Source organism: Haliotis asinina, chromosome 6 (genome assembly GCF_037392515.1).
Source record: "Haliotis asinina isolate JCU_RB_2024 chromosome 6, JCU_Hal_asi_v2, whole genome shotgun sequence".
Lineage (NCBI taxonomy): Eukaryota > Metazoa > Mollusca > Gastropoda > Lepetellida > Haliotidae > Haliotis > Haliotis asinina.
Window position 1 is genome coordinate 57,347,760 of NC_090285.1, and position 26,273 is coordinate 57,374,032.

A 26,273-nucleotide genomic window follows, 5' to 3' on the forward strand; every position below is an offset into this window, starting at 1 on the left:
CAGGTGGGAGACGCTTGCATTGATACCCAGCTTGGGCAAAAGAAATTACCTTTGTTTGGGGCTCACATATAGACAGTGCATTCACTGGACTCGGTCAGGTTCTAAACACTTCAATTTCTACGCGCACACACACCTACACTGACTCCTCAACCTGAAAGCATGTTTTCACAAAGCTGAAGCAGCGCGTCTGTTACCATCATGACAATAACGGTCGGTTATCATGCCGCCAAACGGGTTAATCTGATTGTCAAGAATACAGTTAATGAAGACACACTTTGTAGATCGTCAGGGGAATTAGCTCAAATGGTAGAGCGCTCGCTTAGCATGCGAGAGGTACCGGGATCGATACCCGGATTCTCCAGTTCTTTTTGCATGTTATACTTTTGTGCAATCGTGTTCATTTTTGTTCCCTCACAAATGTCATGAAGAGAGGGACTAGCACACATGAGAGAAGGCAATTACCCAGCTTGGGCAAAAGAAATTACCTTTGTTTGGGGCTCACATATAGACAGTGCATTCACTGGACTCGGTCAGGTTCTAAACACTTCAATTTCTACGCGCACACACACCTACACTAACTCCTCAACCTGAAAGCATGTTTTCACAAAGCTGAAGCAGCGCGTCTGTTACCATCATGACAATAACGGTCGGTTATCATGCCGCCAAAAGGGTTAATCTGATTGTCAAGAATACAGTTAATGAAGACACACTTTGTAGATCGTCAGGGGAATTAGCTCAAATGGTAGAGCGCTCGCTTAGCATGCGAGAGGTACCGGGATCGATACCCGGATTCTCCAGTTCTTTTTCCATGTTATACTTTTGTGCAATCGTGTTCATTTTTGTTCCCTCACAAATGTCATGAAGAGAGGGACTAGCACACATGAGAGAAGGCAATTGTTGCAGGTGGGAGACGCTTGCATTGATACCCAGCTTGGGCAAAAGAAATTACCTTTGTTTGGGGCTCACATATAGACAGTGCATTCACTGGACTCGGTCAGGTTCTAAACACTTCAATTTCTACGCGCACACACACCTACACTGACTCCTCAACCTGAAAGCATGTTTTCACAAAGCTGAAGCAGCGCGTCTGTTACCATCATGACAATAACGGTCGGTTATCATGCCGCCAAACGGGTTAATCTGATTGTCAAGAATACAGTTAATGAAGACACACTTTGTAGATCGTCAGGGGAATTAGCTCAAATGGTAGAGCGCTCGCTTAGCATGCGAGAGGTACCGGGATCGATACCCGGATTCTCCAGTTCTTTTTGCATGTTATACTTTTGTGCAATCGTGTTCATTTTTGTTCCCTCACAAATGTCATGAAGAGAGGGACTAGCACACATGAGAGAAGGCAATTACCCAGCTTGGGCAAAAGAAATTACCTTTGTTTGGGGCTCACATATAGACAGTGCATTCACTGGACTCGGTCAGGTTCTAAACACTTCAATTTCTACGCGCACACACACCTACACTGACTCCTCAACCTGAAAGCATGTTTTCACAAAGCTGAAGCAGCGCGTCTGTTACCATCATGACAATAACGGTCGGTTATCATGCCGCCAAACGGGTTAATCTGATTGTCAAGAATACAGTTAATGAAGACACACTTTGTAGATCGTCAGGGGAATTAGCTCAAATGGTAGAGCGCTCGCTTAGCATGCGAGAGGTACCGGGATCGATACCCGGATTCTCCAGTTCTTTTTGCATGTTATACTTTTGTGCAATCGTGTTCATTTTTGTTCCCTCACAAATGTCATGAAGAGAGGGACTAGCACACATGAGAGAAGGCAATTACCCAGCTTGGGCAAAAGAAATTACCTTTGTTTGGGGCTCACATATAGACAGTGCATTCACTGGACTCGGTCAGGTTCTAAACACTTCAATTTCTACGCGCACACACACCTACACTGACTCCTCAACCTGAAAGCATGTTTTCACAAAGCTGAAGCAGCGCGTCTGTTACCATCATGACAATAACGGTCGGTTATCATGCCGCCAAACGGGTTAATCTGATTGTCAAGAATACAGTTAATGAAGACACACTTTGTAGATCGTCAGGGGAATTAGCTCAAATGGTAGAGCGCTCGCTTAGCATGCGAGAGGTACCGGGATCGATACCCGGATTCTCCAGTTCTTTTTGCATGTTATACTTTTGTGCAATCGTGTTCATTTTTGTTCCCTCACAAATGTCATGAAGAGAGGGACTAGCACACATGAGAGAAGGCAATTTTTGCAGGTGGGAGACGCTTGCATTGATACCCAGCTTGGGCAAAAGAAATTACCTTTGTTTGGGGCTCACATATAGACAGTGCATTCACTGGACTCGGTCAGGTTCTAAACACTTCAATTTCTACGCGCACACACACCTACACTGACTCCTCAACCTGAAAGCATGTTTTCACAAAGCTGAAGCAGCGCGTCTGTTACCATCATGACAATAACGGTCGGTTATCATGCCGCCAAACGGGTTAATCTGATTGTCAAGAATACAGTTAATGAAGACACACTTTGTAGATCGTCAGGGGAATTAGCTCAAATGGTAGAGCGCTCGCTTAGCATGCGAGAGGTACCGGGATCGATACCCGGATTCTCCAGTTCTTTTTGCATGTTATACTTTTGTGCAATCGTGTTCATTTTTGTTCCCTCACAAATGTCATGAAGAGAGGGACTAGCACACATGAGAGAAGGCAATTACCCAGCTTGGGCAAAAGAAATTACCTTTGTTTGGGGCTCACATATAGACAGTGCATTCACTGGACTCGGTCAGGTTCTAAACACTTCAATTTCTACGCGCACACACACCTACACTGACTCCTCAACCTGAAAGCATGTTTTCACAAAGCTGAAGCAGCGCGTCTGTTACCATCATGACAATAACGGTCGGTTATCATGCCGCCAAACGGGTTAATCTGATTGTCAAGAATACAGTTAATGAAGACACACTTTGTAGATCGTCAGGGGAATTAGCTCAAATGGTAGAGCGCTCGCTTAGCATGCGAGAGGTACCGGGATCGATACCCGGATTCTCCAGTTCTTTTTGCATGTTATACTTTTGTGCAATCGTGTTCATTTTTGTTCCCTCACAAATGTCATGAAGAGAGGGACTAGCACACATGAGAGAAGGCAATTTTTGCAGGTGGGAGACGCTTGCATTGATACCCAGCTTGGGCAAAAGAAATTACCTTTGTTTGGGGCTCACATATAGACAGTGCATTCACTGGACTCGGTCAGGTTCTAAACACTTCAATTTCTACGCGCACACACACCTACACTGACTCCTCAACCTGAAAGCATGTTTTCACAAAGCTGAAGCAGCGCGTCTGTTACCATCATGACAATAACGGTCGGTTATCATGCCGCCAAACGGGTTAATCTGATTGTCAAGAATACAGTTAATGAAGACACACTTTTTAGATCGTCAGGGGAATTAGCTCAAATGGTAGAGCGCTCGCTTAGCATGCGAGAGGTACCGGGATCGATACCCGGATTCTCCAGTTCTTTTTGCATGTTATACTTTTGTGCAATCGTGTTCATTTTTGTTCCCTCACAAATGTCATGAAGAGAGGGACTAGCACACATGAGAGAAGGCAATTACCCAGCTTGGGCAAAAGAAATTACCTTTGTTTGGGGCTCACATATAGACAATGCATTCACTGGACTCGGTCAGGTTCTAAACACTTCAATTTCTACGCGCACACACACCTACACTGACTCCTCAACCTGAAAGCATGTTTTCTCAAAGCTGAAGCAGCGCGTCTGTTACCATCATGACAATAACGGTCGGTTATCATGCCGCCAAACGGGTTAATCTGATTGTCAAGAATACAGTTAATGAAGACACACTTTGTAGATCGTCAGGGGAATTAGCTCAAATGGTAGAGCGCTCGCTTAGCATGCGAGAGGTACCGGGATCGATACCCGGATTCTCCAGTTCTTTTTGCATGTTATACTTTTGTGCAATCGTGTTCATTTTTGTTCCCTCACAAATGTCATGAAGAGAGGGACTAGCACACATGAGAGAAGGCAATTTTTGCAGGTGGGAGACGCTTGCATTGATACCCAGCTTGGGCAAAAGAAATTACCTTTGTTTGGGGCTCACATATAGACAGTGCATTCACTGGACTCGGTCAGGTTCTAAACACTTCAATTTCTACGCGCACACACACCTACACTGACTCCTCAACCTGAAAGCATGTTTTCACAAAGCTGAAGCAGCGCGTCTGTTACCATCATGACAATAACGGTCGGTTATCATGCCGCCAAACGGGTTAATCTGATTGTCAAGAATACAGTTAATGAAGACACACTTTGTAGATCGTCAGGGGAATTAGCTCAAATGGTAGGGCGCTCGCTTAGCATGCGAGAGGTACCGGGATCGATACCCGGATTCTCCAGTTCTTTTTGCATGTTATACTTTTGTGCAATCGTGTTCATTTTTGTTCCCTCACAAATGTCATGAAGAGAGGGACTAGCACACATGAGAGAAGGCAATTACCCAGCTTGGGCAAAAGAAATTACCTTTGTTTGGGGCTCACATATAGACAGTGCATTCACTGGACTCGGTCAGGTTCTAAACACTTCAATTTCTACGCGCACACACACCTACACTGACTCCTCAACCTGAAAGCATGTTTTCACAAAGCTGAAGCAGCGCGTCTGTTACCATCATGACAATAACGGTCGGTTATCATGCCGCCAAACGGGTTAATCTGATTGTCAAGAATACAGTTAATGAAGACACACTTTGTAGATCGTCAGGGGAATTAGCTCAAATGGTAGAGCGCTCGCTTAGCATGCGAGAGGTACCGGGATCGATACCCGGATTCTCCAGTTCTTTTTGCATGTTATACTTTTGTGCAATCGTGTTCATTTTTGTTCCCTCACAAATGTCATGAAGAGAGGGACTAGCACACATGAGAGAAGGCAATTGTTGCAGGTGGGAGACGCTTGCATTGATACCCAGCTTGGGCAAAAGAAATTACCTTTGTTTGGGGCTCACATATAGACAGTGCATTCACTGGACTCGGTCAGGTTCTAAACACTTCAATTTCTACGCGCACACACACCTACACTGACTCCTCAACCTGAAAGCATGTTTTCACAAAGCTGAAGCAGCGCGTCTGTTACCATCATGACAATAACGGTCGGTTATCATGCCGCCAAACGGGTTAATCTGATTGTCAAGAATACAGTTAATGAAGACACACTTTGTAGATCGTCAGGGGAATTAGCTCAAATGGTAGAGCGCTCGCTTAGCATGCGAGAGGTACCGGGATCGATACCCGGATTCTCCAGTTCTTTTTGCATGTTATGCTTTTGTGCAATCGTGTTCATTTTTGTTCCCTCACAAATGTCATGAAGAGAGGGACTAGCACACATGAGAGAAGGCAATTACCCAGCTTGGGCAAAAGAAATTACCTTTGTTTGGGGCTCACATATAGACAGTGCATTCACTGGACTCGGTCAGGTTCTAAACACTTCAATTTCTACGCGCACACACACCTACACTGACTCCTCAACCTGAAAGCATGTTTTCTCAAAGCTGAAGCAGCGCGTCTGTTACCATCATGACAATAACGGTCGGTTATCATGCCGCCAAACGGGTTAATCTGATTGTCAAGAATACAGTTAATGAAGACACACTTTGTAGATCGTCAGGGGAATTAGCTCAAATGGTAGAGCGCTCGCTTAGCATGCGAGAGGTACCGGGATCGATACCCGGATTCTCCAGTTCTTTTTGCATGTTATACTTTTGTGCAATCGTGTTCATTTTTGTTCCCTCACAAATGTCATGAAGAGAGGGACTAGCACACATGAGAGAAGGCAATTTTTGCAGGTGGGAGACGCTTGCATTGATACCCAGCTTGGGCAAAAGAAATTACCTTTGTTTGGGGCTCACATATAGACAGTGCATTCACTCGACTCGATCAGGTTCTAAACACTTCAATTTCTACGCGCACACACACCTACACTGACTCCTCAACCTGAAAGCATGTTTTCACAAAGCTGAAGCAGCGCGTCTGTTACCATCATGACAATAACGGTCGGTTATCATGCCGCCAAACGGGTTAATCTGATTGTCAAGAATACAGTTAATGAAGACACACTTTGTATATCGTCAGGGGAATTAGCTCAAATGGTAGAGCGCTCGCTTAGCATGCGAGAGGTACCGGGATCGATACCCGGATTCTCCAGTTCTTTTTGCATGTTATACTTTTGTGCAATCGTGTTCATTTTTGTTCCCTCACAAATGTCATGAAGAGAGGGACTAGCACACATGAGAGAAGGCAATTACCCAGCTTGGGCAAAAGAAATTACCTTTGTTTGGGGCTCACATATAGACAGTGCATTCACTGGACTCGGTCAGGTTCTAAACACTTCAATTTCTACGCGCACACACACCTACACTGACTCCTCAACCTGAAAGCATGTTTTCACAAAGCTGAAGCAGCGCGTCTGTTACCATCATGACAATAACGGTCGGTTATCATGCCGCCAAACGGGTTAATCTGATTGTCAAGAATACAGTTAATGAAGACACACTTTGTAGATCGTCAGGGGAATTAGCTCAAATGGTAGAGCGCTCGCTTAGCATGCGAGAGGTACCGGGATCGATACCCGGATTCTCCAGTTCTTTTTGCATGTTATACTTTTGTGCAATCGTGTTCATTTTTGTTCCCTCACAAATGTCATGAAGAGAGGGACTAGCACACATGAGAGAAGGTAATTTTTGCAGGTGGGAGACGCTTGCATTGATGCCCAGCTTGGGCAAAAGAAATTACCTTTGTTTGGGGCTCACATATAGACAGTGTACTCACTGGACTCGGTCAGGTTCTAAACACTTCAATTTCTACGCGCACACACACCTACACTGACTCCTCAACCTGAAAGCATGTTTTCACAAAGCTGAAGCAGCGCGTCTGTTACCATCATGACAATAACGGTCGGTTATCATGCCGCCAAACGGGTTAATCTGATTGTCAAGAATACAGTTAATGAAGACACACTTTGTAGATCGTCAGGGGAATTAGCTCAAATGGTAGAGCGCTCGCTTAGCATGCGAGAGGTACCGGGATCGATACCCGGATTCTCCAGTTCTTTTTGCATGTTATACTTTTGTGCAATCGTGTTCATTTTTGTTCCCTCACAAATGTCATGAAGAGAGGGACTAGCACACATGAGAGAAGGCAATTACCCAGCTTGGGCAAAAGAAATTACCTTTGTTTGGGGCTCACATATAGACAGTGCATTCACTGGACTCGGTCAGGTTCTAAACACTTCAATTTCTACGCGCACACACACCTACACTGACTCCTCAACCTGAAAGCATGTTTTCTCAAAGCTGAAGCAGCGCGTCTGTTACCATCATGACAATAACGGTCGGTTATCATGCCGCCAAACGGGTTAATCTGATTGTCAAGAATACAGTTAATGAAGACACACTTTGTAGATCGTCAGGGGAATTAGCTCAAATGGTAGAGCGCTCGCTTAGCATGCGAGAGGTACCGGGATCGATACCCGGATTCTCCAGTTCTTTTTGCATGTTATACTTTTGTGCAATCGTGTTCATTTTTGTTCCCTCACAAATGTCATGAAGAGAGGGACTAGCACACATGAGAGAAGGCAATTTTTGCAGGTGGGAGACGCTTGCATTGATACCCAGCTTGGGCAAAAGAAATTACCTTTGTTTGGGGCTCACATATAGACAGTGCATTCACTGGACTCGGTCAGGTTCTAAACACTTCAATTTCTACGCGCACACACACCTACACTGACTCCTCAACCTGAAAGCATGTTTTCACAAAGCTGAAGCAGCGCGTCTGTTACCATCATGACAATAACGGTCGGTTATCATGCCGCCAAACGGGTTAATCTGATTGTCAAGAATACAGTTAATGAAGACACACTTTGTAGATCGTCAGGGGAATTAGCTCAAATGGTAGGGCGCTCGCTTAGCATGCGAGAGGTACCGGGATCGATACCCGGATTCTCCAGTTCTTTTTGCATGTTATACTTTTGTGCAATCGTGTTCATTTTTGTTCCCTCACAAATGTCATGAAGAGAGGGACTAGCACACATGAGAGAAGGCAATTACCCAGCTTGGGCAAAAGAAATTACCTTTGTTTGGGGCTCACATATAGACAGTGCATTCACTGGACTCGGTCAGGTTCTAAACACTTCAATTTCTACGCGCACACACACCTACACTGACTCCTCAACCTGAAAGCATGTTTTCACAAAGCTGAAGCAGCGCGTCTGTTACCATCATGACAATAACGGTCGGTTATCATGCCGCCAAACGGGTTAATCTGATTGTCAAGAATACAGTTAATGAAGACACACTTTGTAGATCGTCAGGGGAATTAGCTCAAATGGTAGAGCGCTCGCTTAGCATGCGAGAGGTACCGGGATCGATACCCGGATTCTCCAGTTCTTTTTGCATGTTATACTTTTGTGCAATCGTGTTCATTTTTGTTCCCTCACAAATGTCATGAAGAGAGGGACTAGCACACATGAGAGAAGGCAATTGTTGCAGGTGGGAGACGCTTGCATTGATACCCAGCTTGGGCAAAAGAAATTACCTTTGTTTGGGGCTCACATATAGACAGTGCATTCACTGGACTCGGTCAGGTTCTAAACACTTCAATTTCTACGCGCACACACACCTACACTGACTCCTCAACCTGAAAGCATGTTTTCACAAAGCTGAAGCAGCGCGTCTGTTACCATCATGACAATAACGGTCGGTTATCATGCCGCCAAACGGGTTAATCTGATTGTCAAGAATACAGTTAATGAAGACACACTTTGTAGATCGTCAGGGGAATTAGCTCAAATGGTAGAGCGCTCGCTTAGCATGCGAGAGGTACCGGGATCGATACCCGGATTCTCCAGTTCTTTTTGCATGTTATGCTTTTGTGCAATCGTGTTCATTTTTGTTCCCTCACAAATGTCATGAAGAGAGGGACTAGCACACATGAGAGAAGGCAATTACCCAGCTTGGGCAAAAGAAATTACCTTTGTTTGGGGCTCACATATAGACAGTGCATTCACTGGACTCGGTCAGGTTCTAAACACTTCAATTTCTACGCGCACACACACCTACACTGACTCCTCAACCTGAAAGCATGTTTTCTCAAAGCTGAAGCAGCGCGTCTGTTACCATCATGACAATAACGGTCGGTTATCATGCCGCCAAACGGGTTAATCTGATTGTCAAGAATACAGTTAATGAAGACACACTTTGTAGATCGTCAGGGGAATTAGCTCAAATGGTAGAGCGCTCGCTTAGCATGCGAGAGGTACCGGGATCGATACCCGGATTCTCCAGTTCTTTTTGCATGTTATACTTTTGTGCAATCGTGTTCATTTTTGTTCCCTCACAAATGTCATGAAGAGAGGGACTAGCACACATGAGAGAAGGCAATTTTTGCAGGTGGGAGACGCTTGCATTGATACCCAGCTTGGGCAAAAGAAATTACCTTTGTTTGGGGCTCACATATAGACAGTGCATTCACTCGACTCGATCAGGTTCTAAACACTTCAATTTCTACGCGCACACACACCTACACTGACTCCTCAACCTGAAAGCATGTTTTCACAAAGCTGAAGCAGCGCGTCTGTTACCATCATGACAATAACGGTCGGTTATCATGCCGCCAAACGGGTTAATCTGATTGTCAAGAATACAGTTAATGAAGACACACTTTGTATATCGTCAGGGGAATTAGCTCAAATGGTAGAGCGCTCGCTTAGCATGCGAGAGGTACCGGGATCGATACCCGGATTCTCCAGTTCTTTTTGCATGTTATACTTTTGTGCAATCGTGTTCATTTTTGTTCCCTCACAAATGTCATGAAGAGAGGGACTAGCACACATGAGAGAAGGCAATTACCCAGCTTGGGCAAAAGAAATTACCTTTGTTTGGGGCTCACATATAGACAGTGCATTCACTGGACTCGGTCAGGTTCTAAACACTTCAATTTCTACGCGCACACACACCTACACTGACTCCTCAACCTGAAAGCATGTTTTCACAAAGCTGAAGCAGCGCGTCTGTTACCATCATGACAATAACGGTCGGTTATCATGCCGCCAAACGGGTTAATCTGATTGTCAAGAATACAGTTAATGAAGACACACTTTGTAGATCGTCAGGGGAATTAGCTCAAATGGTAGAGCGCTCGCTTAGCATGCGAGAGGTACCGGGATCGATACCCGGATTCTCCAGTTCTTTTTGCATGTTATACTTTTGTGCAATCGTGTTCATTTTTGTTCCCTCACAAATGTCATGAAGAGAGGGACTAGCACACATGAGAGAAGGTAATTTTTGCAGGTGGGAGACGCTTGCATTGATGCCCAGCTTGGGCAAAAGAAATTACCTTTGTTTGGGGCTCACATATAGACAGTGTACTCACTGGACTCGGTCAGGTTCTAAACACTTCAATTTCTACGCGCACACACACCTACACTGACTCCTCAACCTGAAAGCATGTTTTCACAAAGCTGAAGCAGCGCGTCTGTTACCATCATGACAATAACGGTCGGTTATCATGCCGCCAAACGGGTTAATCTGATTGTCAAGAATACAGTTAATGAAGACACACTTTGTAGATCGTCAGGGGAATTAGCTCAAATGGTAGAGCGCTCGCTTAGCATGCGAGAGGTACCGGGATCGATACCCGGATTCTCCAGTTCTTTTTGCATGTTATACTTTTGTGCAATCGTGTTCATTTTTGTTCCCTCACAAATGTCATGAAGAGAGGGACTAGCACACATGAGAGAAGGCAATTACCCAGCTTGGGCAAAAGAAATTACCTTTGTTTGGGGCTCACATATAGACAGTGCATTCACTGGACTCGGTCAGGTTCTAAACACTTCAATTTCTACGCGCACACACACCTACACTGACTCCTCAACCTGAAAGCATGTTTTCTCAAAGCTGAAGCAGCGCGTCTGTTACCATCATGACAATAACGGTCGGTTATCATGCCGCCAAACGGGTTAATCTGATTGTCAAGAATACAGTTAATGAAGACACACTTTGTAGATCGTCAGGGGAATTAGCTCAAATGGTAGAGCGCTCGCTTAGCATGCGAGAGGTACCGGGATCGATACCCGGATTCTCCAGTTCTTTTTGCATGTTATACTTTTGTGCAATCGTGTTCATTTTTGTTCCCTCACAAATGTCATGAAGAGAGGGACTAGCACACATGAGAGAAGGCAATTTTTGCAGGTGGGAGACGCTTGCATTGATACCCAGCTTGGGCAAAAGAAATTACCTTTGTTTGGGGCTCACATATAGACAGTGCATTCACTGGACTCGATCAGGTTCTAAACACTTCAATTTCTACGCGCACACACACCTACACTGACTCCTCAACCTGAAAGCATGTTTTCACAAAGCTGAAGCAGCGCGTCTGTTACCATCATGACAATAACGGTCGGTTATCATGCCGCCAAACGGGTTAATCTGATTGTCAAGAATACAGTTAATGAAGACACACTTTGTATATCGTCAGGGGAATTAGCTCAAATGGTAGAGCGCTCGCTTAGCATGCGAGAGGTACCGGGATCGATACCCGGATTCTCCAGTTCTTTTTGCATGTTATACTTTTGTGCAATCGTGTTCATTTTTGTTCCCTCACAAATGTCATGAAGAGAGGGACTAGCACACATGAGAGAAGGCAATTACCCAGCTTGGGCAAAAGAAATTACCTTTGTTTGGGGCTCACATATAGACAGTGCATTCACTGGACTCGGTCAGGTTCTAAACACTTCAATTTCTACGCGCACACACACCTACACTGACTCCTCAACCTGAAAGCATGTTTTCACAAAGCTGAAGCAGCGCGTCTGTTACCATCATGACAATAACGGTCGGTTATCATGCCGCCAAACGGGTTAATCTGATTGTCAAGAATACAGTTAATGAAGACACACTTTGTAGATCGTCAGGGGAATTAGCTCAAATGGTAGAGCGCTCGCTTAGCATGCGAGAGGTACCGGGATCGATACCCGGATTCTCCAGTTCTTTTTGCATGTTATACTTTTGTGCAATCGTGTTCATTTTTGTTCCCTCACAAATGTCATGAAGAGAGGGACTAGCACACATGAGAGAAGGCAATTTTTGCAGGTGGGAGACGCTTGCATTGATGCCCAGCTTGGGCAAAAGAAATTACCTTTGTTTGGGGCTCACATATAGACAGTGTACTCACTGGACTCGGTCAGGTTCTAAACACTTCAATTTCTACGCGCACACACACCTACACTGACTCCTCAACCTGAAAGCATGTTTTCACAAAGCTGAAGCAGCGCGTCTGTTACCATCATGACAATAACGGTCGGTTATCATGCCGCCAAACGGGTTAATCTGATTGTCAAGAATACAGTTAATGAAGACACACTTTGTAGATCGTCAGGGGAATTAGCTCAAATGGTAGAGCGCTCGCTTAGCATGCGAGAGGTACCGGGATCGATACCCGGATTCTCCAGTTCTTTTTGCATGTTATACTTTTGTGCAATCGTGTTCATTTTTGTTCCCTCACAAATGTCATGAAGAGAGGGACTAGCACACATGAGAGAAGGCAATTACCCAGCTTGGGCAAAAGAAATTACCTTTGTTTGGGGCTCACATATAGACAGTGCATTCACTGGACTCGGTCAGGTTCTAAACACTTCAATTTCTACGCGCACACACACCTACACTGACTCCTCAACCTGAAAGCATGTTTTCTCAAAGCTGAAGCAGCGCGTCTGTTACCATCATGACAATAACGGTCGGTTATCATGCCGCCAAACGGGTTAATCTGATTGTCAAGAATACAGTTAATGAAGACACACTTTGTAGATCGTCAGGGGAATTAGCTCAAATGGTAGAGCGCTCGCTTAGCATGCGAGAGGTACCGGGATCGATACCCGGATTCTCCAGTTCTTTTTGCATGTTATACTTTTGTGCAATCGTGTTCATTTTTGTTCCCTCACAAATGTCATGAAGAGAGGGACTAGCACACATGAGAGAAGGCAATTTTTGCAGGTGGGAGACGCTTGCATTGATACCCAGCTTGGGCAAAAGAAATTACCTTTGTTTGGGGCTCACATATAGACAGTGCATTCACTGGACTCGATCAGGTTCTAAACACTTCAATTTCTACGCGCACACACACCTACACTGACTCCTCAACCTGAAAGCATGTTTTCACAAAGCTGAAGCAGCGCGTCTGTTACCATCATGACAATAACGGTCGGTTATCATGCCGCCAAACGGGTTAATCTGATTGTCAAGAATACAGTTAATGAAGACACACTTTGTAGATCGTCAGGGGAATTAGCTCAAATGGTAGAGCGCTCGCTTAGCATGCGAGAGGTACCGGGATCGATACCCGGATTCTCCAGTTCTTTTTGCATGTTATACTTTTGTGCAATCGTGTTCATTTTTGTTCCCTCACAAATGTCATGAAGAGAGGGACTAGCACACATGAGAGAAGGCAATTACCCAGCTTGGGCAAAAGAAATTACCTTTGTTTGGGGCTCACATATAGACAGTGCATTCACTGGACTCGGTCAGGTTCTAAACACTTCAATTTCTACGCGCACACACACCTACACTGACTCCTCAACCTGAAAGCATGTTTTCACAAAGCTGAAGCAGCGCGTCTGTTACCATCATGACAATAACGGTCGGTTATCATGCCGCCAAACGGGTTAATCTGATTGTCAAGAATACAGTTAATGAAGACACACTTTGTAGATCGTCAGGGGAATTAGCTCAAATGGTAGAGCGCTCGCTTAGCATGCGAGAGGTACCGGGATCGATACCCGGATTCTCCAGTTCTTTTTGCATGTTATACTTTTGTGCAATCGTGTTCATTTTTGTTCCCTCACAAATGTCATGAAGAGAGGGACTAGCACACATGAGAGAAGGCAATTTTTGCAGGTGGGAGACGCTTGCATTGATGCCCAGCTTGGGCAAAAGAAATTACCTTTGTTTGGGGCTCACATATAGACAGTGTACTCACTGGACTCGGTCAGGTTCTAAACACTTCAATTTCTACGCGCACACACACCTACACTGACTCCTCAACCTGAAAGCATGTTTTCACAAAGCTGAAGCAGCGCGTCTGTTACCATCATGACAATAACGGTCGGTTATCATGCCGCCAAACGGGTTAATCTGATTGTCAAGAATACAGCTAATGAAGACACACTTTGTAGATCGTCAGGGGAATTAGCTCAAATGGTAGAGCGCTCGCTTAGCATGCGAGAGGTACCGGGATCGATACCCGGATTCTCCAGTTCTTTTTGCATGTTATACTTTTGTGCAATCGTGTTCATTTTTGTTCCCTCACAAATGTCATGAAGAGAGGGACTAGCACACATGAGAGAAGGCAATTACCCAGCTTGGGCAAAAGAAATTACCTTTGTTTGGGGCTCACATATAGACAGTGCATTCACTGGACTCGGTCAGGTTCTAAACACTTCAATTTCTACGCGCACACACACCTACACTGACTCCTCAACCTGAAAGCATGTTTTCACAAAGCTGAAGCAGCGCGTCTGTTACCATCATGACAATAACGGTCGGTTATCATGCCGCCAAACGGGTTAATCTGATTGTCAAGAATACAGTTAATGAAGACACACTTTGTAGATCGTCAGGGGAATTAGCTCAAATGGTAGAGCGCTCGCTTAGCATGCGAGAGGTACCGGGATCGATACCCGGATTCTCCAGTTCTTTTTGCATGTTATACTTTTGTGCAATCGTGTTCATTTTTGTTCCCTCACAAATGTCATGAAGAGAGGGACTAGCACACATGAGAGAAGGCAATTACCCAGCTTGGGCAAAAGAAATTACCTTTGTTTGGGGCTCACATATAGACAGTGCATTCACTGGACTCGGTCAGGTTCTAAACACTTCAATTTCTACGCGCACACACACCTACACTGACTCCTCAACCTGAAAGCATGTTTTCACAAAGCTGAAGCAGCGCGTCTGTTACCATCATGACAATAACGGTCGGTTATCATGCCGCCAAACGGGTTAATCTGATTGTCAAGAATACAGTTAATGAAGACACACTTTGTAGATCGTCAGGGGAATTAGCTCAAATGGTAGAGCGCTCGCTTAGCATGCGAGAGGTACCGGGATCGATACCCGGATTCTCCAGTTCTTTTTGCATGTTATACTTTTGTGCAATCGTGTTCATTTTTGTTCCCTCACAAATGTCATGAAGAGAGGGACTAGCACACATGAGAGAAGGCAATTACCCAGCTTGGGCAAAAGAAATTACCTTTGTTTGGGGCTCACATATAGACAGTGCATTCACTGGACTCGTTCAGGTTCTAAACACTTCAATTTCTACGCGCACACACACCTACACTGACTCCTCAACCTGAAAGCATGTTTTCACAAAGCTGAAGCAGCGCGTCTGTTACCATCATGACAATAACGGTCGGTTATCATGCCGCCAAACGGGTTAATCTGATTGTCAAGAATACAGTTAATGAAGACACACTTTGTAGATCGTCAGGGGAATTAGCTCAAATGGTAGAGCGCTCGCTTAGCATGCGAGAGGTACCGGGATCGATACCCGGATTCTCCAGTTCTTTTTGCATGTTATACTTTTGTGCAATCGTGTTCATTTTTGTTCCCTCACAAATGTCATGAAGAGAGGGACTAGCACACATGAGAGAAGGCAATTTTTGCAGGTGGGAGACGCTTGCATTGATGCCCAGCTTGGGCAAAAGAAATTACCTTTGTTTGGGGCTCACATATAGACAGTGTACTCACTGGACTCGGTCAGGTTCTAAACACTTCAATTTCTACGCGCACACACACCTACACTGACTCCTCAACCTGAAAGCATGTTTTCACAAAGCTGAAGCAGCGCGTCTGTTACCATCATGACAATAACGGTCGGTTATCATGCCGCCAAACGGGTTAATCTGATTGTCAAGAATACAGTTAATGAAGACACACTTTTTAGATCGTCAGGGGAATTAGCTCAAATGGTAGAGCGCTCGCTTAGCATGCGAGAGGTACCGGGATCGATACCCGGATTCTCCAGTTCTTTTTGCATGTTATACTTTTGTGCAATCGTGTTCATTTTTGTTCCCTCACAAATGTCATGAAGAGAGGGACTAGCACACATGAGAGAAGGCAATTACCCAGCTTGGGCAAAAGAAATTACCTTTGTTTGGGGCTCACATATAGACAATGCATTCACTGGACTCGGTCAGGTTCTAAACACTTCAATTTCTACGCGCACACACACCTACACTGACTCCTCAACCTGAAAGCATGTTTTCTCAAAGCTGAAGCAGCGCGTCTGTTACCATCATGACAATAACGGTCGGTTATCATGCCGCCAAACGGGTTAATCTGATTGTCAAGAATACAGTTAATGAAGACACACTTTGTAGATCGTCAGGGGAATTAGCTCAAATGGTAGAGCGCTCGCTTAGCATGCGAGAGGTACCGGGATCGATACCCGGATTCTCCAGTTCTTTTTGTGTGTTATACTTTTGTGCAATCGTGTTCATTTTTGTTCCCTCACAAATGTCATGAAGAGAGGGACTAGCACACATGAGAGAAGGCAATTTTTGCAGGTGGGAGACGCTTGCATTGATACCCAGCTTGGGCAAAAGAAATTACCTTTGTTTGGGGCTCACATATAGACAGTGCATTCACTGGACTCGGTCAGGTTCTAAACACTTCAATTTCTACGCGCACACACACCTACACTGACTCCTCAACCTGAAAGCATGTTTTCACAAAGCTGAAGCAGCGCGTCTGTTACCATCATGACAATAACAGTCGGTTATCATGCCGCCAAACGGGTTAATCTGATTGTCAAGAATACAGTTAATGAAGACACACTTTGTAGATCGTCAGGGGAATTAGCTCAAATGTTTGAGCGCTCGCTTAGCATGCGAGAGGTACCGGGATCGATACCCGGATTCTCCAGTTCTTTTTGCATGTTATACTTTTGTGCAATCGTGTTCATTTTTGTTCCCTCACAAATGTCATGAAGAGAGGGACTAGCACACATGAGAGAAGGCAATTACCCAGCTTGGGCAAAAGAAATTACCTTTGTTTGGGGCTCACATATAGACAGTGCATTCACTCGACTCGGTCAGGTTCTAAACACTTCAATTTCTACGCGCACACACACCTACACTGACTCCTCAACCTGAAAGCATGTTTTCTCAAAGCTGAAGCAGCGCGTCTGTTACCATCATGACAATAACGGTCGGTTATCATGCCGCCAAACGGGTTAATCTGATTGTCAAGAATACAGTTAATGAAGACACACTTTGTAGATCGTCAGGGGAATTAGCTCAAATGGTAGAGCGCTCGCTTAGCATGCGAGAGGTACCGGGATCGATACCCGGATTCTCCAGTTCTTTTTGCATGTTATACTTTTGTGCAATCGTGTTCATTTTTGTTCCCTCACAAATGTCATGAAGAGAGGGACTAGCACACATGAGAGAAGGCAATTTTTGCAGGTGGGAGACGCTTGCATTGATACCCAGCTTGGGCAAAAGAAATTACCTTTGTTTGGGGCTCACATATAGACAGTGTACTCACTGGACTCGGTCAGGTTCTAAACACTTCAATTTCTACGCGCACACACACCTACACTGACTCCTCAACCTGAAAGCATGTTTTCACAAAGCTGAAGCAGCGCGTCTGTTACCATCATGACAATAACGGTCGGTTATCATGCCGCCAAACGGGTTAATCTGATTGTCAAGAATACAGTTAATGAAGACACACTTTGTAGATCGTCAGGGGAATTAGCTCAAATGGTAGAGCGCTCGCTTAGCATGCGAGAGGTACCGGGATCGATACCCGGATTCTCCAGTTCTTTTTGTGTGTTATACTTTTGTGCAATCGTGTTCATTTTTGTTCCCTCACAAATGTCATGAAGAGAGGGACTAGCACACATGAGAGAAGGCAATTTTTGCAGGTGGGAGACGCTTGCATTGATACCCAGCTTGGGCAAAAGAAATTACCTTTGTTTGGGGCTCACATATAGACAGTGCATTCACTCGACTCGGTCAGGTTCTAAACACTTCAATTTCTACGCGCACACACACCTACACTGACTCCTCAACCTGAAAGCATGTTTTCACAAAGCTGAAGCAGCGCGTCTGTTACCATCATGACAATAACGGTCGGTTATCATGCCGCCAAACGGGTTAATCTGATTGTCAAGAATACAGTTAATGAAGACACACTTTGTATATCGTCAGGGGAATTAGCTCAAATGGTAGAGCGCTCGCTTAGCATGCGAGAGGTACCGGGATCGATACCCGGATTCTCCAGTTCTTTTTGCATGTTATACTTTTGTGCAATCGTGTTCATTTTTGTTCCCTCACAAATGTCATGAAGAGAGGGACTAGCACACATGAGAGAAGGCAATTACCCAGCTTGGGCAAAAGAAATTACCTTTGTTTGGGGCTCACATATAGACAATGCATTCACTGGACTCGGTCAGGTTCTAAACACTTCAATTTCTACGCGCACACACACCTACACTGACTCCTCAACCTGAAAGCATGTTTTCTCAAAGCTGAAGCAGCGCGTCTGTTACCATCATGACAATAACGGTCGGTTATCATGCCGCCAAACGGGTTAATCTGATTGTCAAGAATACAGTTAATGAAGACACACTTTGTAGATCGTCAGGGGAATTAGCTCAAATGGTAGAGCGCTCGCTTAGCATGCGAGAGGTACCGGGATCGATACCAGGATTCTCCAGTTCTTTTTGTGTGTTATACTTTTGTGCAATCGTGTTCATTTTTGTTCCCTCACAAATGTCATGAAGAGAGGGACTAGCACACATGAGAGAAGGCAATTTTTGCAGGTGGGAGACGCTTGCATTGATACCCAGCTTGGGCAAAAGAAATTACCTTTGTTTGGGGCTCACATATAGACAGTGCATTCACTGGACTCGGTCAGGTTCTAAACACTTCAATTTCTACGCGCACACACACCTACACTGACTCCTCAACCTGAAAGCATGTTTTCACAAAGCTGAAGCAGCGCGTCTGTTACCATCATGACAATAACAGTCGGTTATCATGCCGCCAAACGGGTTAATCTGATTGTCAAGAATACAGTTAATGAAGACACACTTTGTAGATCGTCAGGGGAATTAGCTCAAATGTTTGAGCGCTCGCTTAGCATGCGAGAGGTACCGGGATCGATACCCGGATTCTCCAGTTCTTTTTGCATGTTATACTTTTGTGCAATCGTGTTCATTTTTGTTCCCTCACAAATGTCATGAAGAGAGGGACTAGCACACATGAGAGAAGGCAATTTTTGCAGGTGGGAGACGCTTGCATTGATACCCAGCTTGGGCAAAAGAAATTACCTTTGTTTGGGGCTCACATATAGACAGTGCATTCACTGGACTCGGTCAGGTTCTAAACACTTCAATTTCTACGCGCACACACACCTACACTGACTCCTCAACCTGAAAGCATGTTTTCACAAAGCTGAAGCAGCGCGTCTGTTACCATCATGACAATAACGGTCGGTTATCATGCCGCCAAACGGGTTAATCTGATTGTCAAGAATACAGTTAATGAAGACACACTTTGTAGATCGTCAGGGGAATTAGCTCAAATTTTATAGCGCTCGCTTAGCATGCGAGAGGTACCGGGATCGATACCAGGATTCTCCAGTTCTTTTTGCATGTTATACTTTTGTGCAATCGTGTTCATTTTTGTTCCCTCACAAATGTCACGAAGAGAGGGACTAGCACACATGAGAGAAGGCAATTTTTGCAGGTGGGAGACGCTTGCATTGATACCCAGCTTGGGCAAAAGAAATTACCTTTGTTTGGGGCTCACATATAGACAGTGCATTCACTGGACTCGGTCAGGTTCTAAACACTTCAATTTCTACGCGCACACACACCTACACTGACTCCTCAACCTGAAAGCATGTTTTCACAAAGCTGAAGCAGCGCGTCTGTTACCATCATGACAATAACGGTCGGTTATCATGCCGCCAAACGGGTTAATCTGATTGTCAAGAATACAGTTAATGAAGACACACTTTGTAGATCGTCAGGGGAATTAGCTCAAATGGTAGAGCGCTCGCTTAGCATGCGAGAGGTACCGGGATCGATACCCGGATTCTCCAGTTCTTTTTGCATGTTATACTTTTGTGCAATCGTGTTCATTTTTGTTCCCTCACAAATGTCATGAAGAGAGGGACTAGCACACATGAGAGAAGGCAATTACCCAGCTTGGGCAAAAGAAATTACCTTTGTTTGGGGCTCACATATAGACAGTGCATTCACTCGACTCGGTCAGGTTCTAAACACTTCAATTTCTACGCGCACACACACCTACACTGACTCCTCAACCTGAAAGCATGTTTTCTCAAAGCTGAAGCAGCGCGTCTGTTACCATCATGACAATAACGGTCGGTTATCATGCCGCCAAACGGGTTAATCTGATTGTCAAGAATACAGTTAATGAAGACACACTTTGTAGATCGTCAGGGGAATTAGCTCAAATGTTTGAGCGCTCGCTTAGCATGCGAGAGGTACCGGGATCGATACCCGGATTCTCCAGTTCTTTTTGCATGTTATACTTTTGTGCAATCGTGTTCATTTTTGTTCCCTCACAAATGTCATGAAGAGAGGGACTAGCACACATGAGAGAAGGCAATTTTTGCAGGTGGGAGACGCTTGCATTGATACCCAGCTTGGGCAAAAGAAATTACCTTTGTTTGGGGCTCACATATAGACAGTGCATTCACTGGACTCGGTCAGGTTCTAAACACTTCAATTTCTACGCGCACACACACCTACACTGACTCCTCAACCTGAAAGCATGTTTTCACAAAGCTGAAGCAGCGCGTCTGTTACCATCATGACAATAACGGTCGGTTATCATGCCGCCAAACGGGTTAATCTGATTGTCAAGAATACAGTTAATGAAGACACACTTTGTAGATCGTCAGGGGAATTAGCTCAAATGGTAGAGCGCTCGCTTAGCATGCGAGAGGTACCGGGATCGATACCCGGATTCTCCAGTTCTTTTTGTGTGTTATACTTTTGTGCAATCGTGTTCATTTTTGTTCCCTCACAAATGTCATGAAGAGAGGGACTAGCACACATGAGAGAAGGCAATTTTTGCAGGTGGGAGACGCTTGCATTGATACCCAGCTTGGGCAAAAGAAATTACCTTTGTTTGGGGCTCACATATAGACAGTGCATTCACTCGACTCGGTCAGGTTCTAAACACTTCAATTTCTACGCGCACACACACCTACACTGACTCCTCAACCTGAAAGCATGTTTTCACAAAGCTGAAGCAGCGCGTCTGTTACCATCATGACAATAACGGTCGGTTATCATGCCGCCAAACGGGTTAATCTGATTGTCAAGAATACAGTTAATGAAGACACACTTTGTATATCGTCAGGGGAATTAGCTCAAATGGTAGAGCGCTCGCTTAGCATGCGAGAGGTACCGGGATCGATACCCGGATTCTCCAGTTCTTTTTGCATGTTATACTTTTGTGCAATCGTGTTCATTTTTGTTCCCTCACAAATGTCATGAAGAGAGGGACTAGCACACATGAGAGAAGGCAATTACCCAGCTTGGGCAAAAGAAATTACCTTTGTTTGGGGCTCACATATAGACAGTGCATTCACTGGACTCGGTCAGGTTCTAAACACTTCAATTTCTACGCGCACACACACCTACACTGACTCCTCAACCTGAAAGCATGTTTTCACAAAGCTGAAGCAGCGCGTCTGTTACCATCATGACAATAACGGTCGGTTATCATGCCGCCAAACGGGTTAATCTGATTGTCAAGAATACAGTTAATGAAGACACACTTTGTAGATCGTCAGGGGAATTAGCTCAAATTTTAGAGCGCTCGCTTAGCATGCGAGAGGTACCGGGATCGATACCCGGATTCTCCAGTTCTTTTTGCATGTTATACTTTTGTGCAATCGTGTTCATTTTTGTTCCCTCACAAATGTCATGAAGAGAGGGACTAGCACACATGAGAGAAGGCAATTTTTGCAGGTGGGAGACGCTTGCATTGATACCCAGCTTGGGCAAAAGAAATTACCTTTGTTTGGGGCTCACATATAGACAGTGCATTCACTCGACTCGGTCAGGTTCTAAACACTTCAATTTCTACGCGCACACACACCTACACTGACTCCTCAACCTGAAAGCATGTTTTCACAAAGCTGAAGCAGCGCGTCTGTTACCATCATGACAATAACGGTCGGTTATCATGCCGCCAAACGGGTTAATCTGATTGTCAAGAATACAGTTAATGAAGACACACTTTGTAGATCGTCAGGGGAATTAGCTCAAATGGTAGAGGGGGGTTTCCTCCCTTGAATTGGAGGTGTATGGACTGATTTACGAGAGAGTGACAAGTTTTCTCGGAGATCGTCATTTAAAGGGACGTCTGAACTTGAATTTTGTGCCCAAAGGTAGGATAACATTTACAATATAATTGTATGTGAACCTACTCGTTAGCAAGCACTTAGGTGCGTGCTATATACGGTCGCTGTATTGTTGACATCTTGCTGACTGGAGACAAAATGGCGGACTCCTATTCAAAAGGAAAGTATCAGAAGGATTGCACAATTGAAGTTCATGTAGGAGACAACAGAGTTGTAACCGCAAGCACGCTTTGCAATGTTTTGTTGGAGTATGTATCTGATGTGTGGGCATGTGTGTTGAAAGGCACAGATTGCTTTGATGTAACAGTCCCTGACAGCACCGAGGCAAGGTTTCTTGCTGAAACAAATGACCTAGTTATAGAAGATCAGAAGATCTCATTCAGACTGCTTTAGAGTGACAGTGTAGTGGTGTCATTTCTTCATCTCCCACCGTACATCGATGATGAAGAAATAGAAAAACTTCTCAGTAAGAGAGGAATAACTATGAAAAGTGACATCAAGCACAGAACTCTTAAAGGCACACACATTTTTGATGGTACAAGATATGTGAGGGTGGTATTTCCCCCTGAATGTAACTCATTACCGTATTCAATGGGGTTTAACACCCTGGATGGATACAGGTATTTTAGAGTTATACACAATAACCAAGAACGGTTATGCTTCAAGTGCAATTCTGGAGGTCACGTGGTGAAGGATTGTCCTAACACCAAATGTTATTAATGCAGTGGAAGTGGACACATTGCCAGAAATTGCAAAGCAGAAGAAAATCAGGAACGTAGTTGTCATATCTGTTTTCGTTCAATTGAAATCTGCAACTGTTTCTCCGATATAGAGGATGAGGAAAGGTTTAGCGATTCTGATTCTGATTTGGAGAGGGAGTTAGCCCCAACAAAATCCTGGGATGAGGTTCCTCTGGAACATATTTCAAAGGAGAATCATGCAGATGGAACAGAAGAAACCAAGAGAAATCAAAAAGAAGAGACAAAATTACAAGGAACTGAAAAAACGGCGAAAGAAGATAAAACGCAAGTAATTCCATTTGCTGAGGATATTTCTGATTGCGAGAAGGAGGACAAGGACACCACAGACAAGAACGCTTTGCTTCAGGAAAGCCTGGACACAAGAGAAGAGGATAAAGACATTCAAAAACCAACCGGTGTATCATCTGCAAAGTGGACAATTGCTTCGCGTAAACGTGCAAGAAGGCACAAACTGCAGCCTAAATTATCAGAGACGGTATTACAAAACAATGACTTGAAAAATAAAGTGAGAGAAAGTAAAAAAGACCAACAAAAGAAAAAGAAAGCAGAAAAGGTCAATGACAGAAGAGAATTATCAGGTGTGTTGGAAAATGTTATGGAAACTCCATAATGTTGTCTAGTAAGCATCTATTTCTCTTTTCTGCAATGGTCACAATATGGTCATGGAATGTAAATGGACTCCGGGATACAGCCAAAATGCAAAATGTATTTGCACTAATTAGGAATTCTCAAGTCAATATTGCTTTTTTTGCAGGAAACCTTTTGGTCGGATGAATATATAGAAAAATATAAACATTTGTGGCCAGGAACTATTTTATATTCTAATGCAGAAAATAATAGAAGAGGTGTAGCTATATTAGTCTCAGATGGTTTTGAGCAAAATGTTAAGCTGCTTAGAAAAGATGAAGAAGGAAGATTAATAAAGGCTTCCCTAGCTATTGAAGATAGATCAGTTGCTTTATTAAACGTGTATGCCCCAAATGAGAGTAAAGAGAGAATAGATTTTTTCAAGAATTTGACAACATGGATTGAGAAAGAACTCATAATTTGTGCTGGGGATTTTAATGAGATATTAAATCCTTTACTTGATAAAGGCATCAACAATATATCGTTTAATATTCAAAGTAGCAATGTTTTAAACGATTTTCTCTCTGACAACAGCCTAGTTGATATATGGAGATATAAAAACTATGACAAAAAAGAATTTACCAGAATACAGTCTGTGTTAGGAAGTATGAAACAATCTAGAATTGATCTGATAATTGTTTCAAGAGATCTCATTACAAGTGCTGTAAATAGTTACATTAGTTTTCCTCTGTGAGCGATCACAGTATAGTAGCCCTCAGATTGGACTTTTCTTCAGTAGAAAGAGGTCCTGGGGTATGGATTTTTAATAATCAGCTTCTGGAAGATTTCACATTCTACTTACGAATTATTGCATTAATAGAGGAGGCAAAACAATGCCCTTTACTTAAAACAGATCCATTGATATGGTGGGATAACTTAAAATACAAATTTAAAACATTTTCCAGATTTTATGCATCTAAGAAAAACAGGGAAGCAAAAGCTGATTATTATAAAATTCAAAATAAGCTTAGAATTGAATATCATAGAATATCCTCCATTCCTGGCTATAAATCTACCGATTTACAATTATTGGAAACTGAACTAGAGGTGTATGAGAATAATAAATGCAAGGGTGCTATTCTCAGGTCAAAAGCTCAGTGCACGCTGGAGTCAGATAGAAACACCACTTACTTTTTGAACCTTGAAAAAAGTAAACAACAGGTTAATTCAATAAAATCACTGTACAAGGAAGATGGTACTATAGCCAGGAATACAGAGGATATTTTAGATACTGCTCAGCAATTTTACTCATCCTTATTTACTGCTGAGCAATGTGATTTCGTAAAACAACAAAGTCTCATTGATAATATTGGGAAAAAACTTTCTGAAGAAGAAAAACAATCATGTGACGTACCTATTTCTCAGAGTGAGCTTACAAAAGCACTCAAAGGAATGAAAAAGAATAAATCACCGGGTCCGGACGGCCTAACTGTTGAGTTTTATTTAAAGTTTTGGAATATTTTATGTCCCTTCTTTTTAGAAGTTGTAGATGGTATATACAAAGAGCAATCTTTCTCGCTCCATGAAAAAGAGTATTATTAGTTTATTTTATAAAAAGAAAGGTGACAAAAGGGACATTAAGTGTTACAGACCTATCTCATTGATTAATGTAGACTCTAAGCTCATTTCTAGAGTGTTGTCGTTGAGATTGAGAAATGTGATGGCTTCAGTTGTCTCCCCTGAACAATCTTGTTGTATACCAGGAAGAGACATAGCCAGTAACCTACATTCTGTTAGAGATGTCATTGATGTTGTCAGTAATCATAATGATGACTCCTATCTCATTAAAATAGATCAAGAAAAAGCCTTTGATAGGGTATCGCACCAATATTTATTTCAAATTCTTGGAAATTTAACTTTGGAGATTTTTTCATTTCATGGATTAAGATCCTATATACTGATATAAAGAGTTCTATGAAATGCAATGGTCATTTGACACCATACTTCACTTTAACTCGTGGAGTTAGGCAGGGGGATCCAATGAGCTCTATGCTATATGTGTTGGTGTCAGAGCCACTGAATTTAATAATAAAAAACAATCCTGATATTCATGGAATTAACATCAGTAATGATATTAATTCTTTGATATACCAACATGCTGATGACACAACAGTTACTGTCTCAGATGTTAACTCTGTCCTTGAAACATTTAGTACAGTTAACTTCTATTGTGAGGCAACGGGTGCAAAAATCAATGTTGAAAAATCGGAAATTTTGTTATTGGGTTACAAGGTTTAGAGATTTTTCAATCAACATTCCGGTTAAAGTGAAAAGAGATTGTATAGAAGTATTGGGCATTTATTTTGGCATCGACAAAGCGATGTGTGAAACTTTAAACTGGAGGAAGAAAATAGACAAAAGACAAGCACTGTTAAATTCATGGCTGCGTAGACAGTTAACCAGAGCCATTGTTATTAATATCC

General features: G+C 43.5%; 1 protein-coding gene and 41 non-coding genes across 42 annotated transcripts in view; all 42 read left to right on the forward strand.

Annotated features, from left to right (window-relative positions):
* The window catches only part of LOC137287967 (uncharacterized), a 33,553-nt gene extending 9,720 nt beyond the window's left edge, over positions 1-23,833 (forward strand). The window contains exon 2 of the mRNA XM_067820334.1: positions 23,188-23,833. Coding sequence (XP_067676435.1) covers positions 23,188-23,833 — 646 coding nt within the window. The remainder of the gene's footprint in view (positions 1-23,187) is intronic.
* Positions 289-361, forward strand: Trnaa-agc (transfer RNA alanine (anticodon AGC)). The gene has a single exon. It is a non-coding gene; the product is annotated as a tRNA-Ala (tRNA).
* Trnaa-agc (transfer RNA alanine (anticodon AGC)) lies at positions 725-797 on the forward strand. The gene has a single exon. It is a non-coding gene; the product is annotated as a tRNA-Ala (tRNA).
* On the forward strand, positions 1,189-1,261 carry Trnaa-agc (transfer RNA alanine (anticodon AGC)). The gene has a single exon. It is a non-coding gene; the product is annotated as a tRNA-Ala (tRNA).
* Trnaa-agc (transfer RNA alanine (anticodon AGC)) lies at positions 1,625-1,697 on the forward strand. The gene has a single exon. It is a non-coding gene; the product is annotated as a tRNA-Ala (tRNA).
* Trnaa-agc (transfer RNA alanine (anticodon AGC)) lies at positions 2,061-2,133 on the forward strand. The gene has a single exon. It is a non-coding gene; the product is annotated as a tRNA-Ala (tRNA).
* Positions 2,525-2,597, forward strand: Trnaa-agc (transfer RNA alanine (anticodon AGC)). The gene has a single exon. It is a non-coding gene; the product is annotated as a tRNA-Ala (tRNA).
* On the forward strand, positions 2,961-3,033 carry Trnaa-agc (transfer RNA alanine (anticodon AGC)). Its single transcript has one exon. It is a non-coding gene; the product is annotated as a tRNA-Ala (tRNA).
* Trnaa-agc (transfer RNA alanine (anticodon AGC)) lies at positions 3,425-3,497 on the forward strand. The gene has a single exon. It is a non-coding gene; the product is annotated as a tRNA-Ala (tRNA).
* On the forward strand, positions 3,861-3,933 carry Trnaa-agc (transfer RNA alanine (anticodon AGC)). The gene has a single exon. It is a non-coding gene; the product is annotated as a tRNA-Ala (tRNA).
* On the forward strand, positions 4,761-4,833 carry Trnaa-agc (transfer RNA alanine (anticodon AGC)). The gene has a single exon. It is a non-coding gene; the product is annotated as a tRNA-Ala (tRNA).
* Trnaa-agc (transfer RNA alanine (anticodon AGC)) lies at positions 5,225-5,297 on the forward strand. Its single transcript has one exon. It is a non-coding gene; the product is annotated as a tRNA-Ala (tRNA).
* On the forward strand, positions 5,661-5,733 carry Trnaa-agc (transfer RNA alanine (anticodon AGC)). Its single transcript has one exon. It is a non-coding gene; the product is annotated as a tRNA-Ala (tRNA).
* On the forward strand, positions 6,125-6,197 carry Trnaa-agc (transfer RNA alanine (anticodon AGC)). The gene has a single exon. It is a non-coding gene; the product is annotated as a tRNA-Ala (tRNA).
* Trnaa-agc (transfer RNA alanine (anticodon AGC)) lies at positions 6,561-6,633 on the forward strand. The gene has a single exon. It is a non-coding gene; the product is annotated as a tRNA-Ala (tRNA).
* On the forward strand, positions 7,025-7,097 carry Trnaa-agc (transfer RNA alanine (anticodon AGC)). Its single transcript has one exon. It is a non-coding gene; the product is annotated as a tRNA-Ala (tRNA).
* On the forward strand, positions 7,461-7,533 carry Trnaa-agc (transfer RNA alanine (anticodon AGC)). Its single transcript has one exon. It is a non-coding gene; the product is annotated as a tRNA-Ala (tRNA).
* Trnaa-agc (transfer RNA alanine (anticodon AGC)) lies at positions 8,361-8,433 on the forward strand. The gene has a single exon. It is a non-coding gene; the product is annotated as a tRNA-Ala (tRNA).
* On the forward strand, positions 8,825-8,897 carry Trnaa-agc (transfer RNA alanine (anticodon AGC)). Its single transcript has one exon. It is a non-coding gene; the product is annotated as a tRNA-Ala (tRNA).
* Trnaa-agc (transfer RNA alanine (anticodon AGC)) lies at positions 9,261-9,333 on the forward strand. The gene has a single exon. It is a non-coding gene; the product is annotated as a tRNA-Ala (tRNA).
* On the forward strand, positions 9,725-9,797 carry Trnaa-agc (transfer RNA alanine (anticodon AGC)). Its single transcript has one exon. It is a non-coding gene; the product is annotated as a tRNA-Ala (tRNA).
* Trnaa-agc (transfer RNA alanine (anticodon AGC)) lies at positions 10,161-10,233 on the forward strand. The gene has a single exon. It is a non-coding gene; the product is annotated as a tRNA-Ala (tRNA).
* Trnaa-agc (transfer RNA alanine (anticodon AGC)) lies at positions 10,625-10,697 on the forward strand. Its single transcript has one exon. It is a non-coding gene; the product is annotated as a tRNA-Ala (tRNA).
* On the forward strand, positions 11,061-11,133 carry Trnaa-agc (transfer RNA alanine (anticodon AGC)). The gene has a single exon. It is a non-coding gene; the product is annotated as a tRNA-Ala (tRNA).
* Positions 11,525-11,597, forward strand: Trnaa-agc (transfer RNA alanine (anticodon AGC)). The gene has a single exon. It is a non-coding gene; the product is annotated as a tRNA-Ala (tRNA).
* On the forward strand, positions 11,961-12,033 carry Trnaa-agc (transfer RNA alanine (anticodon AGC)). The gene has a single exon. It is a non-coding gene; the product is annotated as a tRNA-Ala (tRNA).
* On the forward strand, positions 12,425-12,497 carry Trnaa-agc (transfer RNA alanine (anticodon AGC)). Its single transcript has one exon. It is a non-coding gene; the product is annotated as a tRNA-Ala (tRNA).
* Positions 12,861-12,933, forward strand: Trnaa-agc (transfer RNA alanine (anticodon AGC)). The gene has a single exon. It is a non-coding gene; the product is annotated as a tRNA-Ala (tRNA).
* Trnaa-agc (transfer RNA alanine (anticodon AGC)) lies at positions 13,325-13,397 on the forward strand. Its single transcript has one exon. It is a non-coding gene; the product is annotated as a tRNA-Ala (tRNA).
* Trnaa-agc (transfer RNA alanine (anticodon AGC)) lies at positions 13,761-13,833 on the forward strand. Its single transcript has one exon. It is a non-coding gene; the product is annotated as a tRNA-Ala (tRNA).
* Trnaa-agc (transfer RNA alanine (anticodon AGC)) lies at positions 14,225-14,297 on the forward strand. Its single transcript has one exon. It is a non-coding gene; the product is annotated as a tRNA-Ala (tRNA).
* Positions 14,661-14,733, forward strand: Trnaa-agc (transfer RNA alanine (anticodon AGC)). The gene has a single exon. It is a non-coding gene; the product is annotated as a tRNA-Ala (tRNA).
* Trnaa-agc (transfer RNA alanine (anticodon AGC)) lies at positions 15,097-15,169 on the forward strand. Its single transcript has one exon. It is a non-coding gene; the product is annotated as a tRNA-Ala (tRNA).
* On the forward strand, positions 15,533-15,605 carry Trnaa-agc (transfer RNA alanine (anticodon AGC)). Its single transcript has one exon. It is a non-coding gene; the product is annotated as a tRNA-Ala (tRNA).
* Trnaa-agc (transfer RNA alanine (anticodon AGC)) lies at positions 15,997-16,069 on the forward strand. Its single transcript has one exon. It is a non-coding gene; the product is annotated as a tRNA-Ala (tRNA).
* Positions 16,433-16,505, forward strand: Trnaa-agc (transfer RNA alanine (anticodon AGC)). Its single transcript has one exon. It is a non-coding gene; the product is annotated as a tRNA-Ala (tRNA).
* On the forward strand, positions 17,333-17,405 carry Trnaa-agc (transfer RNA alanine (anticodon AGC)). Its single transcript has one exon. It is a non-coding gene; the product is annotated as a tRNA-Ala (tRNA).
* On the forward strand, positions 17,797-17,869 carry Trnaa-agc (transfer RNA alanine (anticodon AGC)). The gene has a single exon. It is a non-coding gene; the product is annotated as a tRNA-Ala (tRNA).
* Positions 18,261-18,333, forward strand: Trnaa-agc (transfer RNA alanine (anticodon AGC)). Its single transcript has one exon. It is a non-coding gene; the product is annotated as a tRNA-Ala (tRNA).
* Positions 20,089-20,161, forward strand: Trnaa-agc (transfer RNA alanine (anticodon AGC)). Its single transcript has one exon. It is a non-coding gene; the product is annotated as a tRNA-Ala (tRNA).
* On the forward strand, positions 20,989-21,061 carry Trnaa-agc (transfer RNA alanine (anticodon AGC)). Its single transcript has one exon. It is a non-coding gene; the product is annotated as a tRNA-Ala (tRNA).
* Trnaa-agc (transfer RNA alanine (anticodon AGC)) lies at positions 21,453-21,525 on the forward strand. The gene has a single exon. It is a non-coding gene; the product is annotated as a tRNA-Ala (tRNA).
* Positions 23,834-26,273: the final 2,440 nt, after the last annotated feature.